General features: G+C 33.1%; 1 protein-coding gene across 1 annotated transcript; it reads left to right on the forward strand.

Moving 5' to 3' along the window:
- The first annotated feature begins 669 nt into the window (after positions 1 to 669).
- Positions 670 to 8590, forward strand: si:dkeyp-69e1.8 (uncharacterized protein LOC100001340 homolog). The gene is made up of 4 exons (XM_056453489.1): positions 670 to 780; positions 1018 to 1120; positions 3492 to 3631; positions 6263 to 8590. Exons 2-4 carry the CDS (start codon positions 1027 to 1029, stop codon positions 7031 to 7033), a joined length of 1005 nt encoding a protein of 334 aa, XP_056309464.1. The 5' UTR covers positions 670 to 780; positions 1018 to 1026; the 3' UTR covers positions 7034 to 8590.
- Positions 8591 to 11689: the final 3099 nt, after the last annotated feature.

Below are 11689 nucleotides of genomic sequence, written 5' to 3' on the forward strand. Positions count from 1 at the left end.
GTGGGGTGAACTAGAATTAAAGGCACAGGCCACAAAAACAGCTACATTGTGTTCAGAGCAGAAATAATATTCTGAAAGGTTTAATAAATCATCTGATGGATGTTTTGAGCTGAAACTTTACAGACACATTCTGGAGACACAAAAGTCTTATCCTAAATCTTGAAAAAAGGGTAAAATAGGTGCCCTTTAAAATATATCATTTATATATATAGTATTCAACATTTGATGTTGTCCTAAAACTGTTGAACACTCATTCTGGTCTTAGGACAATTCATAACAACTGTTTTGATCCACTTTACTTTGAATGTTGACTACTGTACACACACATCGTAACTATGAGTAAAAGATCATTAGGGGTTAATAAGTGCATGTTTAAAGCCTCTGCAACCAAGAAATTCCTGTATTGCAGCTGTACACTGTAGAATTTGCCAATAGAAGATAAAAAGTAAAAAGATAAAATGACAACAGCACAACTAAGCAAATGTGTGAGTTATCAGTAGCTTTAAAAAAAGAAAACAGCCCTCAACTTTCTGTTAGTATAAAAGCAGTATAAAACTAGCCATTTGTCCACAATGTTTGTGAAAACCACACACAGACACACCTTTAAGAATTATTTGTAAAAGAGGAGTGATTCAGAGACAGAAAGAGCATCACATGTTCAGACAGAGCCACACAGCCGGCAGTGTTTTGCTTGAACAGCAGGAGGAGAAACAGGAAGTGCAGAGAAACACAGCAGCTCAGAAACATACGGTGCTCCTCAGACCAGTTTCTCACTTCAAGGTAATACTACACTGCACATATAAGCTGAACACTCGTCTTTTAGTGTGTTATTGTGCTGTCTGAAAGTGCTTTGCTGCAGCTGAGCTTGGTGAAGTGTGTTTGTTGTGGCTTCTCTCTGCTGACTCATCTGACTGGAATCATGTCCTCCATTTGCCTCTTGTTTTCTGCTGTAAGCTTTTTCAAAAAGACGACTCATTGTCTGTTGGTCAATGTAGTTTTCTGTTGTTTTCTTTGAAGGTGCTTACTATGGAGAGAAGTAACACACAAGATGGAATTCACCAGGAAGAGGCAGAAAGAATGCGAAGCAGTGGAGGTGGGCACACAGACACTGAGGAAAGAGGTCTGAGGTCATTTTCATTTGAAGAAGCTTACTTTTGCTCAACAAATAAGGGTTGTATCTGATTTTCATTCAGCAAAAAGAACAACCAAGGTTTTTTTGAAACCATGGGCCAATAAACAGCAAACTAATTTACATTAAAGTTGCCATGGTTAATTTCCTAATTAATTTCATAATATTTATAAATAAATGGAAAGCATTACTTTGAATCATATTAATTAATAACTTTCTAAATTATAACTTTAAATTAAATGACATTTATTACACAAATGGCGTTCAAGGCTTTATAAACTAGTCAAGCAGAATCTGCTTTTGCCTTGATTTGCTCACCAAAGTCTGCATTTTCCTCTATCCGTCTGGTGACAGTATGTACATTTTAAACTAAATCTGATTCAATTACACCATTAAAATTGAAACATTTAATATCAGTTAGATTTGTTTTGTAGCTTAGCAATAAAACAAACCAAAGGTTACATAAAATTTTTAATCTCCAATCATCCCTATCGTCCTCCCTCTCTTCTCTAATGGTATGGGAGGCCAAATCAAAGGTTACCATGGGCCAAATTTGGCCCGCAGGCCCTAGTTTGGGCATCTCTGCTTTAGATTAATTACCACATAGTGCACAATAAAAGTGTTTTCTGTAGTGCAAATAAACACCTTAGAAAGATCTCAGAGTCACACTTTACAATAAAGTTTCATTAATGTATTTACTAACGTGTTACTAACATCCATTCCAAATTCATGCTCGTTAACTTAATGCACCATGAGTTAGGATTAACTAACAATGAACAACTGTATTTTCATGAAATACCGTTGACTAACATGAACAAATACTGTAATAAACGTATTGTTCATTCATGTTAGTAAATGCATTAACTAACATTACCTAATGCAATCTTATTGTAAAGTGTTACCAATGTCAGTATATTATGTTGTGCTATATGTGATTCAATAATTATCATATTTATTTTTATGCTGTCCTTCGATAATTGTGCATCAATGTCCATTCCTTCTTAATCAAACAGTAAAATGAAACTTGCAAGAATGAAAGGACTCATCGTAATTAAAATATTAATTGTAATTAAAACACTCCTATTTAAATTAAAATGGCTGTAATAATAACACGCATAAATGCTGACTCCATTTGTAATATTCAGTACATTTTGTTGTAAGATCTGTTTAGCCCCTAGGTGTCGCTATTGCATGTAAATTTGTAGATAAACGTTATCCAGAGCTAACTGCACTGGCTTTGAGAGAATTTTCTCACACTGATCGTTTTATTTTCATTGCTAATCCATTAATTTTAATATATTTAATTGGACAATATAATTTATATAATATATTAAGTGCATAAACATAATTCACACACATAATTCACTTTTATTGATTACTCCACAACTCCAAATCTTTTCTTTTACGCTTAGCATTTCTTTCAACCTAATTTCCTTAAATATATTATTGTAAAGCTATTAATATTAAATCAGAAAAAATGATGACTGTGCATTTCAATGCATTAATTTTTCAGCATCCTTATATTTCAGCCAGGATTTGTGCAATGACATCAGTTTATTTATCCTGGTTTTAGTGATGTTCAAGCCATATGTAGAAATTGAAGCTGCAGAAAGCAAAATATATTTAACTGCTTATGACAATGCATCAATTCTTGCTTTGGTAAACCCAGATTTGTATTAATTTGTCACACAATTATGACATTGATATAACCTCAAAAGACCCTAACTGAATCATTCATTTTTGAAATTATTCATACCCCAAACAAATTCTGACCTAAATTTTTTGTTTATTTGTAAATAAAATAGAATTTTTTTCCACAATGATGCTTCATGTACAAGGTCTTGCTGTCTTTTAGGAGAAGCATGCTAATTTTCAGCCAAAAAAAAAAAAAAATTGCTGGTTGAAAAACAAAGTTTAAAATCCTCTGTAAATCAGAATTTTCCAGAGGTATAAATTATTTAGGGCTTTATTGTAAGTTACAATGAAATATAGTATTTTAGGTTTTTGGTAAAGATGTACTTTATATTCATCTCTAAACACACACGCACACAGACACACACTCCAACATTAAGTATTCAAACAGGAAACTTCATATTTTGTATATTGAATCATAATTGAAAGTGACAAATTCAATTTATTTTAATGTGGCAGAATTGTAATTAAATGTTCAGTAATTAAACATCTTTATACATATATTAGATTTAAATAAATAAATTCTCTCATATTTATTTAAAATCTAATTAAGTTAACAGAAATATTTGATTATAATATAAGCGGTTATTTAGAGAAAAAACCAAATAACAGTTTTCTCAGTAAGTTATGTCTGTGTTTAATAATGCTGTGTTTCTGTCTGTGGTTATAGAGTTGAGACTGGTGCTGCTGGGTTCAGCAGGTGCTGAGAAAAGCACTGTGGTCGATGCCATCCTGGGCGGCCCGACATCTGAGCGTGAGACGCCCGACGCTGACTGTCAGAAAAGACATGCGATGCTGGCAGGACGACAGGTTCGTGCCTCACTTCAAACACTAAGACAATGCAGAAACGTTGCACACTCTGACTTTTTGTATGTCATGCAAGAGATTTAGTTTGTGATTTTGCATTTAAAAAAATTTCAGACGATTATACTTGTGTGTCACATTTATGTTTAGTGTAATAAGAAATTTGGATTTGTTACATATTTAATTGATATTAGTTGGGTTGGTTGATTGGTTTAGAAAAGTGCTTTTATAAAACCAAGAACATATAAAAACACAAGAGAAATTAAATGAATTTTTGTTTTATGGACGATTTTACTTTAGCAGAGGTTACATTTGTCTAATAACATCGGTTTCAACATTAAAGCTTTGGTTCAAATATGAGAAATTAATTAAAAAATTAAAATGTAGATGTGAGCATCATGTTTACAATAACATTAGTTACATTAGAAGAACTGCTCACTGTTAGTTCATGCTCAACTAATCATTCATTAATCTGACTTTGTTCATTTCTGTATCTACTTATAACCAATTCCAGCGTTATGGATGTGACATTTTCAGTAAAAACTTAAAGCATAAATACACAGAGAAAGTATATGTCAACATTATATTGAAACGCGTTTATATTTTCTAAAACAACTAACCACAGAGTTATGTAATCGGAAAAATATCAATCTGTAAACGTTTTTTATATTTTAAAGAGAGGAAAATAAACATGTGTTATGGATGTGACCAAAAAAGTCTGTGAGTTTACAGTAGACAACATACTTCGTAGAAATTCTGTGAATTAAACTGCACAACCCAAAAGAAATAATGCTAATCAAAGGAATTAGAGTTGACTAGAACAAAAACGATTGATTTTATTTTATTTGACATTTTTGCATTTATGAGGGAAAAGCTCCATTATGTATGTGATGTCTCTCTGTTATGGATGTGACAGATGTGAAATTGCCACTTTTGTGACTTTGGTAAATCAAATATAGTAGTTTGAAAACATTGACGAGACATTTTTGAACATTTTTACAGTACTGTTAAATACAAGCGTACGCAAATAACCTAGAAAGGATTTCGCTGTTATTTTTTCATGGCATGGTTGACATTTGAATGGAATTGCTCATACACATGAATTAAATCATTATTAATTAAATATTTTTTAATTACTCACATTAGTTATTAGTAGACAGAATCTGCAGACATTTTTTGCAATTTCTGCTGAGAATTTTTTTAAAAATCTGCGGATTTATGCGGAGTGATTTTAGGAGTATTATAACTAAAAACTTATTATATGAAATCACCAAATAATACATTTACAATAACTTTATTTAATGTTTAAAATGCAAATCCAATTAGATCCACTTATTTGGTAAACAAAGCAAGTCTTATGTAATATCTCTGCTAAAAGACAGAACATATTACTTTACAAACTCTATTAATCATATGAACATTTTAATATTACTATTATTATATCATAATAATATTAGCGAAATGAATTTAAAAACTGAATAAATATAAATGTACACACATTTACACAAGTAAATACATAGACTCAATAATGGGCTAAAAAATCTGCGGATGTCTGCGTGCGCAGATTCCGTGTGGGCCTAGTTTTTAGTATAGTTACATAATTGTTGTTACAAAACTTATTAGTTTAACTTCTGCTTAGAAAGGTCAATAAAAACTGACACAAATGTATTGTACATTATAATTATTATGACGCTAACAAATGTTAATTAATAAGACCTTATTTTAAGACTTTTAAAGGAATTTTATAAATACAAAAACTATATATATAAAAATATATATTTTAATATATTAAAAATGACAATGTTATTACCTTTTGATGCAACTAGAAGTAGCCTAATGTTATTAAAAAATCATCTAATTATTTGTTAATAATTATATGATAATAAACTATAACTATAAATTATATTAAACACTTAGCACAAAAGATACCACTTGCACCATGTTAAAATTACTGTAGCATGACTTTTTGTGGGTTTTTGATTTATTTAATAGAAAAATGACTTTCAAATGAGTCAAAACTTTTTTTATTAATTATGGTTCATGCGATTTGAGTGCTACACTCAAAAAATGACATTTGCTGTTTGTTCAAACTACTTATTTAAAATAAGCTGTAACAACACAATTCTTGAGGTTTTTTTTTGGGACAACTTAATTGTTTTATATTCAACCCACCTCAATAATAAAAAAATGTTCATGTTGTCCCAACACAAATCATTTGTGTGGAAGCCCAGCATTTTTTACAGTGTAGAAAGATGTTTCAAAATTCATTATTATTATTAATAATAATATATATTTTTATTTTAATCTTATTATCATTATGCATTTTATTTGCAAATACATATATTAGTACTCTGTTATTTTAAAGTGAATTAAATCCTTGAAAATAATTTTTCGGTCCACGCATGCATTGAATAATATACTGACACAACTCTGATAAATAGTAATAAGCAATTAAAATAACTATGATAGCCTATGCATAAAAGGTCGACCAGGTGTTTACGATGCCTGTTAAAGGGTTAATGGGGCGTTTTCTGAATTATATCCAAATAAAACATATCCTCATTGCTATTTAATTAGACCTTTTAGTGCTCTTGGTAAATTTAAGGGGATTTTTCTGACTGTTTATTTTCTGCCCAGGTAGCAGTGGTGGATACACCTGAGCGTCTGTGCGTAGAGCGTCCTGCTGAGGACGTCTGCCGGCAGTTTTCGCTCTGTGCTGCTTTATCGGCCCCGGGGCCTCACGCTTTCCTGCTCTGTGTTCCTGTTCACCGGCACAGCAACCTGGAGCTTCAGATTCTGGAGACCATCGAGAAAGTATTCGGCCCTGAAGCTGTGAGCAAACATGCAATGGTGCTCTTCACCCACACGGGCCAGCTGCCAGAGGATGTTCCTCTGGACGAGTTTCTCACTACAGAACGAGTCGATTTATTGGAGCTCGTGCAAAAATGTGGAGAGCGACAGCATCCTTTAAGGCCGTTGGAAAAAGACAACGTTGAGGAGCTGCTGACGAAAGTGGAACGGATGGTGAAAGAAAGCGGGACACCGTTTTACACCTGCCCTCTTTTGCAGGAGGCAGAGAGAAGAGTGAAGGAGAAGGAGGAGGAGATTTCGAGGAGTCGAGGAGAGAGCGATTCTGAGGGAACAAGGGCTGAAGCGGAGAGAAGTGTGGATGATCTCCTGGTGGAGGGAATCGCGGAGCTCTGCGTCGCCAAGCCTGAGGACTTGTCGTTTTTGCGCTGGTTGTGGGACAGTGTGGTCGGGTGGCTTCTGTGGCTGCCAAATATGGTGAGGGGCAGTACTCTGCTGGGCTCCATTGTGGGGCTGTTTGTAGGGGGGTCTTTAGGAGGGGCCATGGGAGCAACGGTGGGCTCTGTGGCCACGGAGGTAGAGAGACGGAAAAAGAAATAAGCAACTGAAAAGTTTGGTAACAGCTTATTGTATTTTTCATTACAATTTAAAATGTCCCGACAAAAAAACAGATTAGTTGTTCTTCTGCATTCAAATAGTTAAGGTGACACTTTACAGTAAGGTTTCATTATATGATATATTTATTAAAATGAACAATACATTTATTACAGCATTTATTCATTTTTGTTAACATTATTTGATGAAAATACAGTTGTTCATTGTTAGTTGTTGTTCACTCAAAGTGCATTAACTAAATTAACTGTTAACAATAACAACAATATGATCTTAGTATTGATTTTTGGATGCTGAAATTAAAATAACAATGCTTGATAAGGGTGACGCAGTGGCGCAGTAGGTAGTGCTGTCGCCTCACAGCAAGAAGGTCGCTGGTTCGAGCCTCGGCTGGGTCAGTTGGCGTTTCTGTGTGGAGTTTGCATGTTCTCCCTGCGTTTGCGTGGGTTTCCTCCGGGTGCCCCACAGTCCAAAGACATGTGGTACAGGTGAATTGGGTAGGCTAAATTGTCTATAGTGTATGAGTGTGAATGAGTGTGTGTGTGGATGTTTCCCAGAGATGGGTTGCGGCTGGAAGGGCATCCGCTGCGTAAAAACGTGCTGGATAAGTTAGCGGTTCATTCCGCTATGGTGACCCCGGATCAATAAAGGGACTAAGCCGACAAGAATGAATGAATGAATGCTTGATAAGTGCTGTACATGTATTGTTCATTCTTAGTTTATGTTAGTAAATACTTTAACTAAGATGAACTAATGGAACCTCTAAGCAGTAATGTTTTCCATGCTGATAATTTAATCAAATCTTTTTCCATCACAAATTATGTTACAATTTCAGAGAAAAGTGGAAAATTGATGTTAACTTTAAATTTAACTTTCAATTGATTTTTCAAAATTCCAAAACATAATTTATTTTTTTCACATTAAAATAATGTTTAGAATTGCATATTTTTAATCAAGGACTTCTCATTTTGAAGTTTATATCAAATTAAATTTACTAAAGTGACATAGAAAGTGGCTACTTTAAACCTCTTTTAAAAATTAAGAGATATTTTTATGTAAAAATTGAATTTATCCTGAATTGTATTAATGAAAAAGGGAAAATGAATTTATTCTTGGTGACAAAAGCTTGTGGTTTGAAGGACCATGACAAAGTGTAAAAATATAAAATGTCAATTAATTAGTATTTTCTGTCATGAAATATATTTTTTCGTATTTAAACTGTTACAATGACATTTTAGTCCATATCCGCAGGAAACAATGGCAAAATGCAGGATATAGTTATTTTTTTTACTCAGAAAAACTAAATAAATATCAGCATGCATTCTAATGTACAAAACAAACCCTTAAAACTATTACTTTTATAGTTTTGATGCTTGAAAAAACCCTTTGTCTTTAATAAATGCATATATGCAAATATAAATCATAATACAAGTCATAATAAATAATAATATTATATAAAGAAATCAAATTTTGAATTGAAATCTGAATTTTATGTTTACAAAGAAATGTTCAGCTATTTGAATGTACAATAAATAATGATCTGTTAAGCTATATATATATATATATATATATATATATATATATGTATATATATATATACACACACACACACATATATATAAGTGTATATGTGTGTGTGTGTGTGTGTGTGTGGGCGCAATGACAGCTATTTTTTATATTATTAATGAAAAATATTATAAAGCGTTACCAAACATTTAAAGAGTCTTTAAAGCTTAACACCAAAACAACTATTACAAATAATATCTACTGGTTGGCAAAGGTAGGGGCTTTAATATGTCTTTCAGATTTATTTCTCAGGCTTATTACATGTGTGCACCTTTAGTTTAGCTCTAAAGCTTTTTTGGCTTTAAAATCTAGACATGATAAGGTTCTTTACATTTAAAAAGCATCACCAGAAGCACCACAGAGCAATGAAGTGAAGATTACTGTCATTACACTGTCACCAGATTGCTTTAATCCTCACATGCACAAACTTAAACAAATATGGACAAACATATGCATAAACTTGCAGCATCACTACTAATCCTAAAGCGCTTTCTTTGAAGAGAGAAATGAACTCGAAGTACATTATAATGTAAGTATTTATTTACTGATTTAAACCTCTCCAGATCGAGGTATATATCTGTTTTTAATAGGTCACTGGTGCACTAAACAGCTGCTATGGAACAAATGCATGCTATGCATTTTGAGACCGATTGCATGATCAAACATTTAATAACGTTATTCATATTAGTGGTTTTCATGTACAGTTTTGTCACTTAATTGGGTTGCAGTTCAAATGTTTCTGCAGCTGTTCTGGAGTATGAAAATAAAGCGGCGTAATGGAGTAATGCTGTGACTAATTTCCGTGTTTTATTTATACCTCTTAGCACAGAGGCTTTGCAGTCACACAGCTTAGGTCACTGATTTGAAGAAATAATTTATTGGAAAAGTTTAAAAATGAATATAAATGGAATTACAAAAAGTTTAATAATGAGCAATCAAAAAAAATCTTACGCACACATGGGTGTGTGTGTGTGTGTGTGTGTGTGTGTGTGTGTGTGCGTGTGTGTGTGCGTGTGTGTGTGCGTGTGTGTGAGCATGCCTATGTGAATTAAACTATTCAACAACACCAATTCTTGTTTTGTCTGACAATTTTGTAATTTTTTCATTCACTTTAAATGTCGAATACATACATGCAGTGTGAGTGTATTTACATGTGTGTATGCATGCATATATATATATGGGCCTACTCGTTATTGTAAAAATCTAGCAGGGCAATATATATTGCGATATGAATACAATTTCACTAGATAAGTTGAATAACTATATGGAAAGAATTTATCATTTTAGATAGATTGAGATGATTCTGTAGGGGGGGTGCAAAAAATATAATAAAAATCTAGGAACATAGATAAATTCAACAAAGAAAAAGATACAAATTAATTAAACAGCCTTTTAATTTTTTTCAGAGTCGTCAAGCTGTATTCAGGTATACAGTAATTGAATAATCAAACATAAAATAATACTGCATAGTCTTTGTTTTATAAATAATTCAATAAAATCAATTTTTGTTAACTTGTCAAAGTTACAAACAGTAGATTTTTTTAAGCATGAATACTTTTAATACCCTCAGACAGTCACAGGCCTCAAAAACAAAAACAGTTGCAAATTAAAAATGATAATTCAGACTCAACATTGCATATACTTGCAATGTGACTAATGCGAATGATCACATTGCGATATCAATGCTGAAACGATATATTGTGTAGTCACAGAAGCGTTTTTTATATTTCTATATTTTCAAATTTAATGACAAACACTGTACTTTTGTTTTAAAAATATACATATACTGTATATTCACAAAAGTACAATATTTTTATCATTTAATTAGCAAATATAGAAATATTAAAAACTTTTTTGTGACTATTACATTCATTTTAATTGGATAACATATTACAGTACTTTCATTTGTTTGCATTAGTTAACATTTATTTCACCATTAACAAATTTCTGTTCATATTTTATTAGTAAATATTTCATTCATTCATTCATTCATTCATTTTCTGCCGCTTTTTCCGGGGCAGGGTCACGGGGGCAGTAGTCTTAGGAGAGAACCCCAGACTTCCCTCTCCCCAGACACTTCCTCTAGTTCCTCCGGGGGGATCCCGAGGCATTCCTAGGCCAGCTGAGAGACATAGTCCCTCCAGCGTGTCCTCGGTCTTCCCCGAGGCCTCTTCCCGGTGGGTACATGCCTGGAACACCTCCCTAGGTAGGCGTCCAGGAGGCATCTGAAACATGCCCAAGCCACATCAGCTGACTTTTCTCGATGTGGAGGAGCAGCAGCTCTACTCCGAGCTCCTCCCGGGTGACAGAGCTCGTCACCCTATCCATAAGGGTGCGCTCTGTCACCCTGCGAAAGATACTCATTTCGGCCGCTTAGTAAATATTTGATATTTATTAATGTTTGTTAAATTTTTAGGTTTTTTTTTTTATCAATTTAACAAAGATTAATGAAAATTGTAACGTACTGCTAAATGTTAAGTAGAGGACCTTAAACTGTAAATTTAATGTATTTATATATGTCATTTAGTATATTAAGTTAAATAAAAATATTTACATTTGCATGTAAAATGTTTTTACATCAATTATTATATAATATAGAGTGGCACCAAAAATATTTTTGATCATTATTTAATTCCCACTTTTTCCCACTATTGTCTTGGCTTTCAATCAACTGGTGTTGCAATGATTTTTAGTGGATATAATTCAATTCTTCAAGTTCACACAGGTGTTTCTCATCGCATTAGGTATGAATATCATCTATTAAGAATAAGCAACCACAAAAAAAATTCAAATACTCTTAATCTTGTACATTACATAAATTGCTTTTCCGTTCCACTTAACATCAAGACCTTTTTTAATATTAAATTGGTGACACGGTGGCTAAGTGGTTAGCACTGTCACCGTACAGCAAGAAGGTCGCTGGTTCGAGTCCCATCTGGGCCAATTGGCATTTCTGTGTGGATTTTGCATGTTCTCCCGGTGTTCGTGTGAGTTTCCCCCACAGTCCAAAGACATGCAGTACAGGTGAATTAATTAAACTAAATTGGTCGTAATGTATGTGTGTAAATGGGAGTGTAT

Source organism: Danio aesculapii, chromosome 3 (assembly GCF_903798145.1).
Source record: "Danio aesculapii chromosome 3, fDanAes4.1, whole genome shotgun sequence".
Classification (NCBI taxonomy): domain Eukaryota; kingdom Metazoa; phylum Chordata; class Actinopteri; order Cypriniformes; family Danionidae; genus Danio; species Danio aesculapii.

Bases quoted from the DNA above. Each gene is read 5' to 3' on its own strand.
- si:dkeyp-69e1.8 (XM_056453489.1), top strand. From the start codon at position 1,027: ATGGAGAGAAGTAACACACAAGATGGAATTCACCAGGAAGAGGCAGAA. The intron at 1,121-3,491 runs GTCTGAGGTCAT...CTGTGGTTATAG, and splicing joins CACAGACACTGAGGAAAGAG to AGTTGAGACTGGTGCTGCTG. The intron at 3,632-6,262 runs GTTCGTGCCTCA...TTTTCTGCCCAG, and splicing joins CGATGCTGGCAGGACGACAG to GTAGCAGTGGTGGATACACC.